We start from the raw sequence: 19,635 nt of genomic DNA on the forward strand, positions 1-19,635 counted from the left end.
TGACAAGAACAAACTGCCATCCATCTCAAAAATCCATAAAACGAAATACAAATTCAAAGCAGAGCAACACGGACCTCTAGAAAGATAGAGGTAGGATCAGGTGCAAAGGAGGAGTAAACATCCTCTGCTGACCGGTGTCATATAATTTAAGGTCCGCCCTGTAAAATGGTCCGGGGCGGACCATTAATGTTAACATTTAAGGTCCGCCTGTGCTCTAAAAGGGTCCGGCCCGTATAAGAAAAGGTCCGCCTAACATAACAGGTCCTGGGTACTGTATATATTTTTTCATTTGTATTTTTTTTTTCAATTTCGAGTATTTTGTTATAAAATAAGTGGTATTGTTTTGTAATTCTTTAAAAGGAGTACTTACCAAAGGTGTAAAATTAATGAAAATACATAATTTTACATGTAGTTAAAACTCACATTAAAAACACAGTTTAAACCTGGGTTTTTTTTATTTCAACATTAATTTTGTCAGTCTATCTTATATAAACAGGAAATGAAACTGATTGGTGTCACTAATTAAACAATGGCTTCAGTCAGGTGTTATATACACAAACACCACCCTGCGGGTGTGAAGGGTTCACACCTTCAGGTGTTTGACTGTTAGAAATGATCATGTAAACAATGGACATTTTCCTCTTTTTGCACATCTTTCCAATATGATACACGCTTAAAATCGTGACACGTTACAAAATCAAATATTTTTTACAATTACACATGTAAGTTAAATACCAATACCTGCAAGCGGTACGTATTATTGCTATTTTTTATTTGCACTTGGGCACATGTGTAAGTTATGCTAATTATAATAAATTGTTCAATTCTTCGATCCTTTTTTTTTATAATTATATTTTTGGATCAGACTTTTGCCTTTGTTAATATCAAAGAAGGGGAGTATCCAAAGGAATTGATTTGTTCATAAGAAATTAAACATATGTAATATTAGCAAAGAGCCACATTTCTTCGGCTGTCTTAGCATTTTGTATCTTAAAAGAATTTAAGTTGATTCAGTTTAAAAATTTCTTAAAAAGAAAATATTTGTGTGAAAAAGGCAAATGTTGACACCCCGGTAAAATTTTATTTTAGATACCTGCCTGCTACACCCACATATAGCATTAATTTTTTTTTCATAAGTATCATAAAAACATTATGAAATGCATTTCATGGTCCCTCCCCCAATTTAAAGAATAAAAAGGCCACTAGATGAAAATCAATACCGTCAGACGAATAGCCCAAACATAGTTTAATATTTTAAGATTATTTCAATGAGACGGACAATCGTTTGCAATGGATTTCAGGCCTTTGTCACATTTTTAAAAAGTCGTCGGATAAAACTTAATTATAAATATGTTTTACTACAGTAATTTCTCTTACTAAATATTACATTAATTTTACGATATTTTTAGGGACACAATGCATTTATATATACATGTACCGTGTCTCATTCCTTTAATTGAAATATTTTACGATGAAAATCAATTATTTAGATACTCATAAATAATTTGTAACTATTCTGAATAAATAAATAAAAAATTCCCTGAAGTCAATTTCATGTCCACTCCAACATTAATTAAGCCTAAACTGAATAATGAAAGAACGAATAAACACTACATGTACCTGTAGTCAATCAAAACATGCTTTTTGATATTTGGTACATGTGTCTTCTAATTAACTTCCTTTTGTTTTTTCACGCTCTTATAGTTACCACAGTTACGGATGTTCACTATATTGTCAACGTATATCGCTTTTGTTCAGGTAATCCATATACATGTATGCGGCCTCTTATCATTTATCATACACTAAATAAATGTTAAATCTACCTAGAGACGTATAAATTATTGTTATATAATCAAACGTTCCTGACATACTGAAAATTAAACAAGGCACAGCTAAAAAGACAATCTAAGTTGTGTAGAACACTACAGCGGAGACATTTTTTCTTTCACAGTTCAGGGGTGTATTCTGATTAGCACAGGTGTGAATGCCTGAAGGGCTTCTTTTACCCGTGTTCACCTGTCGTGACACTCTCTGTTAATACATATACACCGGAAGAGATTTAAAAACAAAGGGACTTAATAGCGTGTGCAAGTTATTGTCAAAATGCTCCTGGTTTTCTTTTTTTCAGATTCTTATACAATTGGTCAAAATCTAGCCCGCTATCAATATTTAATATTCCAAAAGTAATTTAATTAGTAATACGGTCAATGTACGATACGCAAATGTCCGATTGGATTACATAAACAAAGACATCTTTAGGATACATGTACAGGAGCAAAAAGAATAATTACTTTAAGAGAACTTTTAATAAGTGACACCGGGTAGGACCTTTTCTTATAGGGGAAAGCCGGACCCTAAATGTTAACATTAAAGGTCCGGCCGGACCATTTTACAGGGCGGACCTTAAATTATACGACACCGGTCACACCCACCGTGTACTCTTTGTCATAATCGGAAAAAACGGAAAGGTCCGTAGACAATCTATTTCTCATCAAATCACGAGGGTATAAAGTCCAATTTTTTTTTTATCATAGTTTCATTTAACTTCCATCTGTTCCAAGAAAGGGATTATATAAAAAAAAAACTTTCACGCACAGACTGACAAAATGTACATGACATAAAATTATTTTATGACGTTAAGATTGTCGTTAGAAAACATTGCATTTGAGATTATTTCGAAATACACATTTCTAAACTGTCTGCAACGATGCATTCTGAAAGTTTAGGGGCATTAACGTTCCGATATTTTCACAATTTGTAAACAGTTTTCTTATTTCATACACTTAAGCAACATGCTTAAATACTTACGACATGCAAGATTCATGCTTGGATTTTAGCATATGCTAAGTATATGCTTGAGAGTTGAAAACTTTCATGTAACATACTATGCAATATGTTAAGTCAAATTTCAATCTGCTAAGCAAAATTTCTGAATATGCTTAAGTACTAAAGAATTTTTATGCACATCACCCCAGATGTCTCATAACATGCGTTATAAGAAAATAATAAAAAGAGAAAGATTTTTATTATACACGTGTTTAGATTTTTCAAAAATCATTTTGTCGTTAAATCCTAATTCTAAACGTGCACGTTCCGTCTTCTTTCGTCAGGCAATGTAATGATGTGCAATTTGAACGGCAGAGCTCTAGCATATTTGAGGTGAAAATTTTGACATCTTCACATGTGAATTATTTAACATCCTTGACTAAGAAATATCAATAATGGTCATATTAACAATGTTTTGTATGTTCATTCGTTAAAACAAAAGACTGTTGATTATGCCGTTAAATTGTTTCAAAACAACTCTGTTCAAAATAAATGATCAATTTTTGACAGTGTTCCTTTGGTATATCTTTAACGTGAAATGGTAAAAAATAATCTCATAAATTTTCTAAGCCTTCTGCTCTCTTCTGATAAAGGCTATGAAAAATAAAACTCTTAGAGTTTGGAAGCAGGTCAATAAAATAATCTGCATCGATGATTTCTCTTCAATGTAGAAATTAAAAGTGCCATATTATATCAGAAATAATAAATTACTGTTCTATGTGGAAATAAGATTAAAAAAAGAATTTGATTATATATTGCTGTATATATTATATATATAAATATCTAACAAGCATTTATTGTATTACACCATGTTTTAAGTGTTAAATTGAATGTCTGCTTTTGTAATTTGTCTTCAATGCTGTTGACTGATCGTTATTTTCAAAAATTGAAAATCCTAATCCCGGACAAAAAATTTCTACAAGTCCTTTTTTGAGTTGTTATGAGTAATCAAACACTTTTGATCTTTATTTTGTCAACTAGAAAATTTTTGTGGTAAAAAATTGTTGTTCATTGTAGACATTAACGACCACTTTCAAAATTATACAGATTTCTCTTTCTCTCTCTCTCTCTCTCTCTCTCTCTCTCTCTCTCTCTCTCTCTCTCTCTCTCTCTCTCTCTCTTTCTCTCTCCGCATTTAAGTTTGATTGCGATAATGTTTTTACTCTGAACAAAATAAATTCATCAAGATTTGTAATTGATTAAAAAAACCCAAAAATGACGAAACTGAAAATGACTTTTGTTAAATGTTATTTACCTTTCATTATTATTTTATTAAAACAACATGAACGTGCTTCGAACAAGTAGTATCACAAACGAAATAAGGTTGTTTTCACAGTCCTTTACTTGTCATTTCACCCAACCAGTGAAACGATTCATTGTTCAATTAATCCCTTTAATCTAAAGCATTTGCTTAGAAGAAAACAACAGTGTTTCTTCAAACAAAAAGTCTGCAAACCTGAATATTGTAAAATTTCAAACCGATGAAAGTACTTTAGTTATAATGTACTTTAATCTACATTAATATGGACAGATGTCCCACGCCACCTTAAGGTATCTAACTTTTGTTACACCTGATATTTCCTCATCTTGCTTTTTATGTTTAAACAGATTTGGGTGGGGTCTTCTGTGTTGAATAAAGTATCGTTTGCACACTACAATGCTTTATATCCTTACATATTTAAATCTATGTCCTATTCATCCTCTTTATTTCGGATTAAGATACCAAGAATTTCATCAGATAGTATGAATAAATATTGAGACATGGTATTCCCTTTTCTACATCCTTTCTCTGGATGAACATGTTAAGATAATATTTGTGTAAAGCATTAAATGCATTATCGTATTAAAAATATTTACCTGATTTCCCAAAACAAAAAATTCTAGAGTTTCAAAAATGAATTTCCAGTTAACAGAATCAATTTCTTTTATCAAAATTGATTAGCACAATAAGACATAGATTAAGGTTTTAGAGCACTGTTGTTATTGATAAAAAACCCAAAATAAAGCATCGCAAAATCAATGTTATCAAAATGTCATTTACATTTACAGACACATTTTTATCTTACCCTAACACCCACATCCACCACACCTCGTTACAAACTTGGTAACAAATAAAATCAATGGATTGATCAAAAGGATTCTGGTATACATTTTGTCTAATTGTTTTTTTTTCCTTACGGTTAGAAATTAAAATTTTCATTATCAATAATTTGTACCATTGCGTTTTGATCTCATTTCCCAATAATAGTAGACAAATCAAGCGAAGGTATCAAACTTTATAACTTTTTAGTGGTGCAAATTTTTATTGAAACTATTTAGCGTCTAGATGTGACTGAAAAAGATATTTCATAATACTTACAGTATTGTAAATGTAATGCCATTTTTGCTGAAAAGCTGGTGAAATTTCGTGAAAAAAAGAAGTATGTGACCGGTTAGTGGAGGATGCTCACTCCTCCTAGACAACTGCTTCTACCTCTATCTATTTGGAAGTCCGTGTTGCTCTGCTTTGAATTTGTATTCCGTTTTATGGGTTTTTGAGATGGTTCAAGGTTTGGAATTGTCATTTTTTCATATAGTCTTAATCATTCGTTATATTCCAGTATATGATCTGCATTTTTATGATTGGACTCTTACGAGAGAAGGCAAATCGTTAATAAAGTAGAACTGTATTTCATTCTACAATTCGGGTGTATATAAATCTTTGTCAATCAATATATCAGTTTTAGAACAATATATTAAAGGTAAAATTATTATAATACTTTCTGTGAAAATCACTTTCATCATTTCCTGGTACTATTATTATTTACAACATTGTAGATAAGAGCAAGCTATTTAAAAAACGAAATCATATTTGTAAAATATATTTATTGAATGTAGATTACCAATAAATATAACAAAAATGATAATAAATACACATTTTCACCGACATAAGAGAAACATGCATATCACAGACCGAAAAAAAAATATCTCCAAACTTTTTGCGAACGAATGAAATGTTAATTCATATTAATATTTCTTTCCTGGTACAAATCTTGAACCAATGACACCAGTTGATCCTCCAATAATTCCACCATTAAATCCATTGGCAGAAGCTGAAGCGGCGGCGGCAGCAGCTGCATTGTTAGAGGCAGCGGCAGCAGCAGCAGCGGCGGCAGATCCAGAGTTTTGTCCGACAACATTGGGGTAGTAGGGAGATGGCTGAACAAATTGACCACCAATCTGACCAGCAAACTGGGAACCTCTAATTCCTAAATGAGATCCGAAGTTAGCACCAGATGCAGAGGCAGCAGCAGCAGCGGCAGCATTTTGTCCAGCTGCAGCGGCGGCAGCTGCGGCGGCGTTTCTACCAGCAGCGGCGGCAGCAGCAGCGGCAGCATTTTGACCAGCAGCGGCGGCAGCAGCAGCGGCTGCACTTTGCTGACCAGCAGCAGCGGCGGCAGCAGCAGCAGCGGAACCTCCCAGACCTGGAAATTGTTGAACAGCTTGGAATTGTACGGGTTGAACCTGATGAACGAATGGTCCGTAGTTAGAGCCAATTAAATGCTGTTCTGAGTGCCCTTGGAGTCCATTGAATGATGTCCTTTGTGCAGATGATGCAGCAGCAGCGGCAGCAGCAGCGACAGCTGAGTTTCCTCCAAACAATCCAAATTCAGCATCAAATCCATTGTTAAAACCTGTTGAAGCTGCATTGGAGGCAGCAGCGGCGGCGGCAGCGGAGTTCAAGCCGCTTGCGGCAGCAGCAGCAGCAGCAGAATTTCCACCGTTAAGCCCCAAGATGCTGCTTTCAAATCCGTTGTTGTTGATGCCGATGAAACCGCCATTAATTTTACGTCCTCCATATCCTTGAGGTTTAGGATAGTAGTCAGTGTTGACTGGCAGAGTGATAGCGCCAGCAACGAGGCAAAGAAGGAGAACAGCAGGGATCATCTGGAGGAACGAAGAGGATATACTTCTTAAAGCCTTAAAGCAATTTTCATCATTTGTACATCAAATGTGTGATTACAGTGTAATTATTTTATTGAAGAGCTGCGAAACGAGATATTTATTACTAACCAATTTCAAATTTTTTTGACCAAACAGTTATCAACAATAAACCAAAGTTTTTTTATTTAGATAGATGGTCTTGAAATTTTTGGCATTAGAAAATGAAGTGATTTTTTTGAAATAAAGCTTATATATATTTAAATCAAAAAGTATTTATATTAGAAAGAAAAGTTTAATTTTTCAAATTGGTGATTTTTTAACAAGCACAAGTTTGTAGTAAACCGTAAAATAATTGATTTGATCAATAATCGACGTGTTTTTTTTTTGTTTTTTTTTTTTAAAAGTACTTTATTTTCAAAAAGAAAAATAATTTATGCTGTACCAAAATGTAAAATCTTAATATAAATCATGTACTATTTTTGTTTAGTAATGTGATTTTCATACTTTATCATTAGACGATTTTAAAGATATTATAAGTGTTTTTTGATTATACGATGAATTAAAATTATCACTGTTCTTACCTTGAAGTGTCTTTTGGTGAACGAACCTGGACGATAAGTGACAATTACTACACTTTGCAGCCTATATATACACACCAGATCGTTGACGTATCAGGAAAGAATATGCATGAGGTTTTACTGATAAAAGCTAAACTGTGATTGGCTACCTAAAATAAGAAGAATTTTGCAATTGACTTGGATGGTACAATTTTCACGGTAAAACGCTGATTACATAATTGTTAGTTTAGATCTTTACCATGGGAGATTTTTGATGATTCATGTTTTCTTTACATAGGCATGTTTTGTTTTTCAGTCAGGGTATCTCCTCATGCAAAAGGTTATGCTACTTGAATTCATTATAAAAATATTTTGTTGGAGTATGGTCGGTTATTATCAATTAGTATGATGATGTTTAACTAAATAATACGTTTAAGGAATCCACTTTTGCGTATGTGATGTAGTTGGTTTAAAAACGCAAAAGTTCGTAACTGTTTAATTCTTAGAAATATTTCGTCGTGTTATATCTCTTTTGGTTAATTTACCACAGTCTTTTCCCCTAAAATTTTGTTTTATATTATTGAACAATTTCCTAACTCAACTTTACTGGTAACTTGAACTGGAATATGTTTTGATTTCTTTCTCTTTTCTCTCTCTTTCTCTCTCATTTTAATGTTGTCTTTTATTGGTTTGCTTTAATAAATGTTCATTGACTAAATAAGCTAGAATATTACGCATGTATTATTGCGAAATATATACTATTGAAATTTCTTTAAACCGACAGGCTTCCGGGCCGGACAAAAGGGCCGGTTTATAGGGGGTGCTGGTTTACTGAGGTTAAGTTAAAATTAACCATTGTCAAGGAAATTATGTCTCTGTTTGAACCATTTATCTAAACTCAATACATGTATAAATATACAGGTATAATTCTTTTTGTAAATTATAGACAATAATGAAATTTGAATTTTCAAAAATATTTATTGTAAAAATAAACTATGCATATTGATATAATTACAATTACAGTTGAATTGTAAAAGCATTGCGCAAACATGATCACAAAGATAGAACACCATTTTTGTACATGTACGTGTGTACAATGTCATATGTTAAATTTCCTTTGAAAGGCCGCTTATATCAACTTGCGTTTACATTGAAACTCTGATAATATTTTACTTTTGGAAACATCTGAAATGAGATTAAAATATTTTTTGTGTGAATGTGGAATATAAAATCACAGTAGATAAAAGATTTTAAAAAATCTTATCAAGAATTTGTTATTGAAACAGTTTTGCAGCTTGTATCATTGACTCGATTGATTGCCGAGTTCTAATCTTTAGTTATAATATGTTTTCGTCATGTTGTCACCCTATATCTGTTACCAAGAACTATTTGATCCTTTATATGATTTAGGATTCATAATAGGTTGCTACTCACCAGAATCTTAATCCTTAGTGTAAAATGTTTTAGCTATCTTATTTAAGATATTATACTTTTTCATCACTGATTTTACTTGATTTTGAATCGTTTTTACTGATATCAACACTATTATTAAACAAATTAAATTATCATTTGCTAATATTAATTCATATGTAATGCATTATTGAAACTAAAGGCTCATCATTCAGTATACTATGCGGTCATTTTAATTTTTCAAAGGTATTTTTAGTGATAAAGTTATTTTAGTTCTTCTTCATTTAAGAAATGAACTCAATGTCTACCCAAGTTATACTCGTATAACCTGGGTTGGGGCAATTTACGCTTCATAATCCGCGAAGCGGATTATAAAAAAAGCGTAAATTGCTCCAACCCAGGTTATACGAGTATAACTTGGGAAGATATTGAGTTCATTCCTTATAATTTAATTTTCTGGAATTTGCTGTACAAATTGAGTCCGTTTTCCTTTTAAAAATGATATAAATCTGTTCAAAATTCAAACGTAGCGTCAAGTGAATTAGTACGTTGGTGCATTGTGACGTGTCTTGTGACGTGCAAACCAGGTTATACAAATTTAACTAAATTTTTCTATCCAATCAAATGCCGCGTTACAACCAGAATTAAATTATATGAAAATGATTTAATAAGGTAGCAGTCTGCCTTTTCAAACAAAATTAGTATATAGGAAGATGAATCGCACAGAAAAACTTCAGATTATATGTTCACATTTCTCTAATAGTGTTAAAGCAAAAACCATATATCAATTTCATATTTTAAATAGTTTGTTGTAAGTTTAAGGGTTTAATTCAAATGAACATTATAAAGTAATTTATCACAGCTTTACAATCTATCTGTATGTAATTAAAAAAAATGTTCTTGTAAAAATGAGTTTGGTTTGTAATATTAGTAAAACGTGTATCGTAAGATTCTTTGAATGTTTTACTTGACTTTAATGTAATATGAAGTACTTGTTCGAAATAATTTCTTCTTGAAATTATTGAAATTAAATGCGACTCGTAAGATTCTATAAACGTTTACAAAATGTTCCGTAATATGAAGTATTTGTTCGAATTATTTTTTTTCGAAGTCATTGAAAACGATAGAGTTCATGTATTTCCTGTAAGAAAGCTACATATATGCTTTCATACTAAGTCTATAGGTTGTTTTTTTTTAATGATAAAATAAATTTGAAAACTTCAGAGAGATTTGAAAGGATAAAACGAGCACTTAATAATAAATGTCATTAATAAATTTGACTTGCTAAATTAGTTATTCCTTTTGTATCATAGAGAATAAATATTCCAGTTCAAGCAACCGTTTTTCATGGATAAATTTGAAAGCTTTTATTTAAACGCTGCAATAAAAAGCTAGAACATGGAAATGTATCGTTTTAATTTGTCGGTCCTGAAACGAAATTTTTGTGTAGCATTTTAAGAGCATTCAATTTCAAAACAGACACAAAAAATGTATGTGTTTTCTTGTTTAATTCAGTTATGTTGCTAAGTATGCATAAACATTCTAAGACTTTTCTAAAGTTTATGCTTTTTTCTAAGGAATAATTTTATCTTAATTTTCATTGGATGAAAATTCTAAGCTATATGCTTACTAATTCTAAGCTTAGCATATCGCTATTATTTAGGTAAACAAAGTCACTTCAGTTTTCACTATCATGTAAATATCGATTGATCATGGTTTTAAAAAGATTATGCTTTATTTAAACACAAACGTGATATGTGTCACAAATCAGTCTCTATTGTTACTTTTTTACGCACTAATATTCTATAAGGAACCTCTCAAATGTTCAAATGTAACTCGTTTTTTATACTCGTAGTGTACATAGGACACGGTATCAGCTATAGTATTGGTCAGTTCTTTTTCTATTGTTAAATTACCTTAATTAACTGCCACATTGCAGACCTGGTAGACACTGGAAAAGATTTTTTATGACAGGTATAAGCAGCTAATGTTTGAGTAACCCGTTCTCCTACTAGGGGTAAGTTGTACTATTTTTTACTTTGTAATTTATTTATGGATTAGCCTTAATACATAACTTTGGAGTTTATATTAAATATTTTTTAGTTACTTTTTGATATACTGGTTGGACGAGGTAAAACTGTTGAACAGAGATGTTTGCTCTCGCGTGTTCCTGTGTGGTCACGCGTCGAGTGTGTTCTCTATCTTAGGATATAAGTGCATGGAACACTTGTATCTTTTGTTGAGATGTACCGTGTATTTTGCCCATCGTTTAGACGTGTTTATTATAAGTTAAGTAGTTTGATACTCTAAACGTTATACATTGTTCATATTCGCTGTGAATTCGTGCTATTGTATGGTGTGTTGTTGTTGCTTTAAGGTTATATTGAACTCAGATTCACGCCATGCCACTCCTACATATCTCCAGTCTGTTTCCTCAGGATGGCCAATTCTACGTGCCCGTGGTGGAGACTTGTGACGAAGAAAGACTTTAATTTTTGCTGTTTTTGATATGTATATATTAAATGTATTTGTATGTTTTTATCCTATATAAAACATGTTAATAGATATCAAATCTTGCTCTGTTTGACAGAACACCCACGACGGCTGTCGTAACAATATGTATGTGAAAAAAAGTTAAAATTCCTCACACTTTAAAGGGACTTGGACACGATTTGTTTTAAAATTTTCAAATTTTAATTTCCCATTTTCAACATTTATACTCATAAATATAGAAGTTTACAATGCTATGTCAAAATTTGAAAGTCAAATATCAATTTATAAGCAAGATACAGAGTTTATGATTCTTTGTTTTGTAAACAAAGCTCGAGAATGTCATTTTTTACAAATGTGTTGTATTGGTGTATGTTTCATTCAAATGTATCTTTCTTTTGTTGGAAATAGTATTCATGAAGATATTGAATGAGTTTATATTGTTTTTTGCATGTCATTTTGTCTACGAAATGATAATTCTCTACATTACATTTTTGTAAACAACTATAAGACTCGAGCTTTGTTTACATAACAACCAATTCTCACCTATGTATCTCGCTTGTAACTTGACTTTAACATTCAATATTTTGGTCAATCATTTAAAATGCACAAGTTAACCATTTTATTCATAAAAAAAAAAAAAATACATTTTTTGATCTCAAATCGTGTCCATGTCCCTTTAACATACTAGTATTTTGTTTATAATCTACATATAAATTATAAAAACTGGAGATTTACTATTCTATGTGAGTTCTTAATTCCTTCATTAATGAGAAATGACAAGAACAAACTGCCATCCATATCAAAAATCCATAAAACGAAATTCAAATTCAAAGCAGAGAAACACGGACCTCTAGAAAGATAGAGGTAGGATCATGTGCAAAGGAGGAGTAAACATCCTCTTCTGACCGGTCACACCCACCGTGTGCTCTTTGTCATAATCGGGGAAAACGGAAAGGTCCGTAGACAATCTATTTCTTATCAAATCACGAGGGTATAAAATCGCTAAGTTTTTATCATAGTTTCATTTAACTTCCATCTGTTCCAAGAAAGGGATTATAGAAAAAAAAATTTTACGTACGGACTGACAAAATGTACATGACATAAAATTATTTTATGACGTTAAGATTGTCGTTAGAAAACAATACATTTGAGATTATTTCGAAATACACATTTCTAAACTGTCTGCAAAGATGCATACTGAAAGTTTAGGGGCATTAACTTTTCTGATATTTTCACAATTTGTAAACAGTTTTCTTATTTCATACACTTAAGCAACACGCTTAAATATTTAAGACATGCAAGATTCATACTTGGATTTTAGCATATGGTAAGTATATGCTTGAGAGTTGAAAACTTTCATGTAACATACTATGCCATATGTTAAGTCAAATTTCAATCTGCTAAGTAAAATTTCTGAATATGCTTAAGTACTTAAGATCAATTCTATGTAAGAATCAAAATTCGGTGGCCACGCATAGTCACGGATTTTCTTCATACTTGACAATTTGATAGACTTTGGTGAGTAAAAAAGCCTAAAGTTTGTTGCTATGTGGTCCTGTTGCCATGGAAACCGAGGGTAAAGATGTAAAAATGGCATTTTAATGCTTATTTGGGAACATATTGTGAGTAATTTGCAGAACTTGGGGTCTCCAGGGTAGAATATATTATTAAAAATAGTTGTCAATTTTCAAAGGAAAGAACAAAATTCATGGAGAAACGCATATTTTTAGAGCATTTCCATGGTTACTAAACAGAAATTCTAAAATCTGTTTTCTTCATCTAATTTGAATAAAAAGTGCAAATCTTGGATATTTTGGTAAACACTATTATGATTGTGCAATTAAAAAATTAAATATGAAAATTGAGAACCGTTGCTATGGTAACAAGCTAAAAAATAAGGAAAATTATAATATTTTTAGGCATCTTTAAATGGATATTATTCACTTATAATGAATAAATATATAAAATCAAATGGTGAGAAAAAGTAAAGTATGTCCTTAACTTAAATGGCACTTGAATAAAATCTGAAATTTTCCAGAAATAACTGCCGTTGCTATGGACTTTTCAAAAAGTAAGAATTTCTGTGTAATTTTTAATGCAACTTAATTTTCCATAGCAACAACACTTATCTGTTGCATAACAAAGGTTTTTGTGGTGTATAAGGAAAATTTAGATATAATTTTACAAGTTCCAACTAAAACAATTGCAAATAAATTCTAAAATCAGGAATGAAAGCATATCAAAATAATCTTCAATTTCTCATTTTTTCTTAAATGTTGGCCTTGTTGCCATAGCAACGGATGTTAATTTTCATGATAAAATATATATTGCATGGACATTGATATGGATGTTAAAATTTAACAGTTTCCCATTTGAGCTTATTAAAAAACCGCAGAAAACTGATTTCAAAAATTTGTAACGGTTTCCATGGTCACATTTTAAAAGTGTTGGTTTCTCCATCAATTTTCTTATATAATAAAATAATTGAAAATAGGACAAAGGCTGTTTTATGTCTTTGATAGTTTACATTAGTGGGCAAAACCTTCTAATATGGCTTCAAAGTAGGTAGGTTTTGCTATTTTCCCATCTTTAGCCTCGATTACCATGGCAACAGTTACCCCAAGCAACCAACTTTTAGTGGTTTTTTGCGTTGTACACCTAGGTGTGTCCATGTATGAAATATCAGGAAAATTGGTGACTATGCGTGGCCAGACCCTTTTAAAAAACCATTGATTTTTACATAGAATTGATCTTAAGAATTTTTATGCACATCACCCCAGATGTCTCATAACATGCGTTATAAGAAAATAATAAAAAGAGAAAGATTTTTATTATACACGTGTTTAGATTTTTCATAAATCATTTTGTCGTTAAATCCTAATTCTAAACGTGCACGTTCCGTCTTCTTTCGTCAGGCAATGTAATGATGTGCAATTTGAACGGCAGAACTGTAGCATATTTGAGGTGAAAATTTTGACATCTTCACATGTTAATTATTTAACATCCTTGACTGAGAAATATCAATAATGGTCATATTTACAATGTTTTGTATATTCAACCGTTAAAACAAAAGACTGTTGATTATGCCGTTAAATTGTTTCAAAACAACTCTGTTCAAAATAAATGATCAATTTTTTGACAGTGTTCCTTTGGTATATCTTTAACGTGGAATGGTAAACAAATAAACTCATAACTTTTCTAATCCTTCTGCTCTCTTCTGATAAAGGCTATGAAACATAAAACTTTAGAGTTTGGAAGCAGGTCAATAAAATAATTTGCATCGATGATTTCTTTTCAATGTAGAAATTAAAAGTGCCATATTATATCAGAAATAATAAATTACTGTTCTATTTGGAAATAGGATTAAAAAAGAATTTGATTATATATTGCTGAGGTGCATAGGTCATCATTGACTTAGTTAAAAAAGGAAAACAGCTGTCTTTTTTTAATGAAAAACACCATACCTCATATTACGGGTGCTTCGTTGATTATTTTTATTTAACTATCAATTCATAGTATTATTAACAAGACAGGATGACAGCTTAAAATATCCAAAAAATTCTTCAATATCAATACTTTATAAAAACAATTGCTAAATATGTAACAGTTTTTCTTAAACAAACGTGCTTGGGGTAGAATTGGACACCTACATGTTGTGACACATATTTATTAATATCAACAAAAATTATCAGGTATAATTTTATAAATAGTGTATCTCCCAAAATTGTAAATGAGTAGTGCAGTGGTTAAGAGGGTTCACTACGGATCTGTTAGCCATGAATTCAAACCCCGCTAAGATTTTAAAGATTTTACATTTCCTAATTTTTTTAAAAACATCCTTTTTGTTATATATTGCAAAAAAGGAAAATTCGAGACCGGTGAGAGTATCTTTATTGTATAATTCCTTAATCCACATTAATACTGACAGATGTTCCATCACCACCATCAACAAACTTAAAATAAATGATTAATTTATTTAAGACCAACTAACAGAAAAAAATTGCTTGTTGTAAACTGTAACTCGACGTTTCTAACAAGCATTTATTGTATTACGCCATGTTTTAAGTGTTTTAAAAATTGAATGTCTGCCTTTATCATTTGTCTTCAATGCTGTTGACTGATCGTTGTTTTCAAAAATTGAAAATACCAATCCTGGGCAAAAAATTTCGAGAAGTCCTTTTTTGAGTTGTTATGAGTAATCAAACACTTTTGATCTTCATTTTGTCAACTAGAAAATGTTTGTGGTAAACAATTGCAGTTCATTGCAGACATTAACGACCACTTTCAAAATTATACAGATTCTCTCTCTCTCTCTCTCTCTCTCTCTCTCTCTCTCTCTCTCTCTCTCTCTCTCTCTCTCTCTCTCTCTCTCTCTCTCTCTGCATTTAAATTTGATTGCAGTAATGTTTTTACTCTGAACGAAATAAATTCATCAGAATTTGTAATTGATTAAAAAAAAAATGACGAAACTGAAAATGACTTTAATTTAATGTTTATTTACATTTCATTATCATTTTATTAAAACAACATGAACGTACTTCTATCAAGTAGTATTACAAACGAAATAAGGTTGTTTTCACAGTCCTTTACTTGTCATTTTACCCAACTAGTGTAACGATTCATTGTTCAATTAATCCCTTTTATCTAAAGCATTTGCTTAGAAGAAAACAACAGTGTTTCTTCAAACAAAAATTCTGCAAATCTGATTATTGTAAAATTTCAAACCGATGAAAGTACTTTAGTTATAATGTACTTTAATCTACATTAATATGGACAGATGTCCCACGCCACCTTAAGGTATCCAACTTTTGTTACAACTGATATTTCTTTATCTTGCTTTTTATGTTTAAAAAGATTTGGGCGGGGTATTCTGTGTTGAATAAAGTATCGTTTGCATTTATATGCTTTATATCCTTACGTATTTAAATCTATGTCCTATTTATCCTCATTATTTCGGATTAAGATACTGAGAATTTCAGCAGATACAGTAGCATGAATAGATATTGAGACATGGTATTTCCTTTTCTACATCCTTTCTCTGGATGAACATGTTAAGATAATATTTGTGTAAAGCATAACATGTATTATCGTATTAAAAATGTTTACCTGATTTCCCAAAACAAAAAATTCTAAAGTTTCAAAAATAAATTTCCAGTTAACAGAATCGATTTCTTTTATCAAAATTGATTAGCATAATAAGACATAGATTTAGGTTTTAGAGTACTGTTGTTATTGATAAGAAAACCAAAATAAAGCATCGCAAAATCAATGTTATCAGAATGTCATTTACATTTACAGACACATTATTATCTTACCCTAACACCCACATCCACCACACCTCGTTACAAACTTGGTAACAAATAAGATCAATGGATTGCTCAAAATGATTCTGGTATACATTTTGTCGAATTGTTTTTTTCCTTACGGTTAAACACCCTAGCAATAAAAATTATTACTATCAATAATTTGTACCATTGCGTTTTGATCTCATTTCCCAATAATAGTAGACAAATCAAGCGAAGGTATCAAACTTTATAACTTTTTAGTGGTGCAAACTTTTATTGAAACTATTTAGCGTCTAGATGTGAATGAAAAAGATGTTTCATAATACTTACAGTATTGTTAATGTTATGCCATTTTTGCTGAAATGCTGGTGAAATTTCGTGAAATAAAGAAGTATGTGACCGGTCAGTGGAGGATGCTCACTCCTCCTAGACAACTGATTCTACCTCTATCTATTTGGAAGTCCGTGTTGCTCTGCTTTGAATTTGTATTTCGTTTTATGGGTTTTTGAGATGGTTCACGGTTTGGTATTGTCATTTTTTCATATAGTCTTAATTTTTCGTTATATACCAGTATATGATCTGCATTTTTATGATTGAACTCTTACGAGAGAAGGCAAATCGTCAATAAAGTAGTACAATATTATATTCTACAATTCGGGTGTATATTAATCTTTGTCAATCAATATATCAGTTTTAGAACAATATATTAAAGGTTAAATTATTATAATACTTTCTGTGAAAATCACTTTCATCATTTCCTGGTACTATTATTATTTACAACATTGTAGATAAAAGCAAGCTATTTAAGAAACGAAATCATATTTGTAAAATATATTTATTGAATGTAGATTACCAATAAATATAACAAAAATGATAATAAATACACATTTTCACCGGCATAAGAGAAACATGCATATCACAGACCGAAACAAAAAATATCTCCAAACTTTTTGCGAACGAATGAAATGTTAATTCATATTAATATTTCTTTCCTGGTACAAATCTTGAACCAATGACACCAGTTGATCCTCCAATAATTCCACCATTAAATCCATTGGCAGAAGCTGAAGCGGCGGCGGCAGCAGCTGCATTGTTAGAGGCAGCGGCAGCAGCAGCCGCGGCGGCAGATCCAGAGTTTTGTCCGACAACATTGGGGTAGTAGGGAGATGGCTGAACAAATTGACCACCAATCTGACCATCAAACTGGGAACCTCTAATTCCTAAATGAGATCCGAAGTTAGCACCAGATGCAGAGGCAGCAGCAGCAGCAGCGGCAGCATTTTGTCCAGCTGCAGCGGCGGCAGCTGCGGCGGCGTTTCTACCAGCAGCGGCGGCAGCAGCAGCGGCAGCATTTTGACCAGCAGCGGCGGCAGCAGCAGCGGCAGCACTTTGCTGACCAGCAGCGGCGGCGGCAGCAGCAGCAGCGGAACCTCCCAGACCTGCAAATTGTTGAACAGCTGGGAATTGTACGGGTTGAACCTGATGAACGAATGGTCCGTAGTTAGAGCCAATTAAATGATGTTCTGAATGCCCTTGGAGTCCATTGAATGATGTCCTTTGTGCAGATGATGCAGCAGCAGTGGCAGCTGAGTTTCCTCCAAACAATCCAAATTCAGCATCAAATCCATTGTTAAAACCTGTTGAAGCTGCATTGGCGGCTGCAGCGGCGGCAGCAGCGGAGTTCAAGCCGCTTGCGGCAGTTGCGGCAGCAGCAGCAGCAGCAGCAGCAGAGTTTCCACCGTTAATCCCCAAGATGCTGCTTTCAAATCCGTTGTTGTTGATGCCGATGAAACCGCCATTAATTTTACGTCCTCCATATCCTTGAGATTTAGGATAGTAGTCAGTGTTGACTGGCAGAGAGATAGCGCCAGCAACGAGGCAAAGGAGGACAACAGCAGGGATCATCTAGAGGAATGAAGAGGATATACTTCTTTAAGCCTTAAAGCAATTTTCATCATTTGTACATCAAATGTGTGATTACAGTGTAATTATTTTATTGAAGAGCTACGAGACGAGATATTTATTAGTAACCAATTTCATTTTTTTCTGACCAAACAGTTATCAACAATAAATCAAAGTATTTTTATTTAGATAGATGGTCTGGAAATTTTTGGCATTCGAAAATGAAATGATTTATATGAAATGTAGCTTATATTTATTTAAATCAAAAAGTATTTATATTAGAAAGAAAAGTTTAATTTTTCAAATTGGTGATTTTTTAACAAGCAAAAGTTTGTAGTAAACTTTAATATAATTGATTTGATCAATAATCGACGTGTTTTTTTTTTAAATAAGTACTTTATTTTCAGAAAGAAAGATAATTTATACTGTACCAAAATATAAATTCTTAATATAAATCATGTACATTTACTATTTTTGTTTATCAATAGACGATTTTAAAGATATAATAAGTGTTTTTTGATAATACGATGAATCAAAATTATCACTGTTCTTACCTTGAAGTGTCTTTTGGTGAACGAACCTGGACGATTAGTGACAATTACTACACTTTGCAGCCTATATATACACACCAGATCGTTGACATAAACAGGAAAGAATATGCATGAGGATTTACTGATAAAAGCTAAACTGAATGTGATTGGCTACCTAAAATAAGAAGAATTTTGCAATTGACTTGGATGGTACAATTTTCATGGTAAAACGCTGATTACATAATTGTTAGTTTAGATCTTTACCATGGGAGATTTTTGATGATTCATGTTTTCTTTACATAGGCATGTTTTTGTTTTTCAGTCAGGGTATTTCCTCATGCAAAAGGTTATGCTACTTGAATTCATTATAAAAAATATTTTGTTAGAGTATGGTCGGTTATTATTAATAGCTATGATGATGTTTAACTAAATAATACGTTTAAGGAATCCACTTTTACGAATGTGATGTAGTTGGTTTAAAAACGCAATAGTTCGTAACTTTTTAATTCTTAGAAATATTTCGTCATGTTATATCTCGTTTGGTTCATTTACCACAGTCTTTTTCCCTAAAATTTTGTTTTATATTATTGAACAATTTCCTTACTCGACTTTGCTGTTTACTTGAACTGGAATATGTTTTGCTTTCTTTCTCTTTTCCCCTCCTTTTCTCTCGTTTTAATGTTGTGCTTTACTAAATGTTCATTGACT

The 19,635-nt window shown here is 31.9% G+C and overlaps 2 protein-coding genes across 2 annotated transcripts; both read right to left on the bottom strand.

The window, feature by feature from the left end:
• Nucleotides 1–5,671: 5,671 nt before the first annotated feature.
• Nucleotides 5,672–6,753, bottom strand: LOC128177385 (spidroin-1-like). The gene has a single exon (XM_052844077.1). The coding sequence runs from the start codon at nucleotides 6,751–6,753 to the stop codon at nucleotides 5,833–5,835; it is 921 nt and encodes a 306-aa protein (XP_052700037.1). The 3' UTR covers nucleotides 5,672–5,832.
• Nucleotides 6,754–17,333: 10,580 nt separating this feature from the next.
• Nucleotides 17,334–19,048, bottom strand: LOC128178022 (spidroin-1-like). The gene is made up of 2 exons (XM_052845011.1): nucleotides 18,952–19,048; nucleotides 17,334–18,400 (listed from the first exon to the last, which is right to left on the bottom strand). Exon 2 carries the CDS (start codon nucleotides 18,398–18,400, stop codon nucleotides 17,474–17,476), a length of 927 nt encoding a protein of 308 aa, XP_052700971.1. The 5' UTR covers nucleotides 18,952–19,048; the 3' UTR covers nucleotides 17,334–17,473.
• Nucleotides 19,049–19,635: the final 587 nt, after the last annotated feature.

This window comes from Crassostrea angulata, chromosome 3 (assembly GCF_025612915.1).
Source record: "Crassostrea angulata isolate pt1a10 chromosome 3, ASM2561291v2, whole genome shotgun sequence".
In the NCBI taxonomy this organism is placed as follows: Eukaryota; Metazoa; Mollusca; class Bivalvia; order Ostreida; family Ostreidae; genus Magallana; species Magallana angulata.

Excerpts from the sequence above, each read along its gene's own strand:
- LOC128178022 (XM_052845011.1), bottom strand. The coding sequence starts at position 18,400 with ATGATCCCTGCTGTTGTCCTCCTTTGCCTCGTTGCTGGCGCTATCTCT.
- LOC128177385 (XM_052844077.1), bottom strand. The coding sequence starts at position 6,753 with ATGATCCCTGCTGTTCTCCTTCTTTGCCTCGTTGCTGGCGCTATCACT.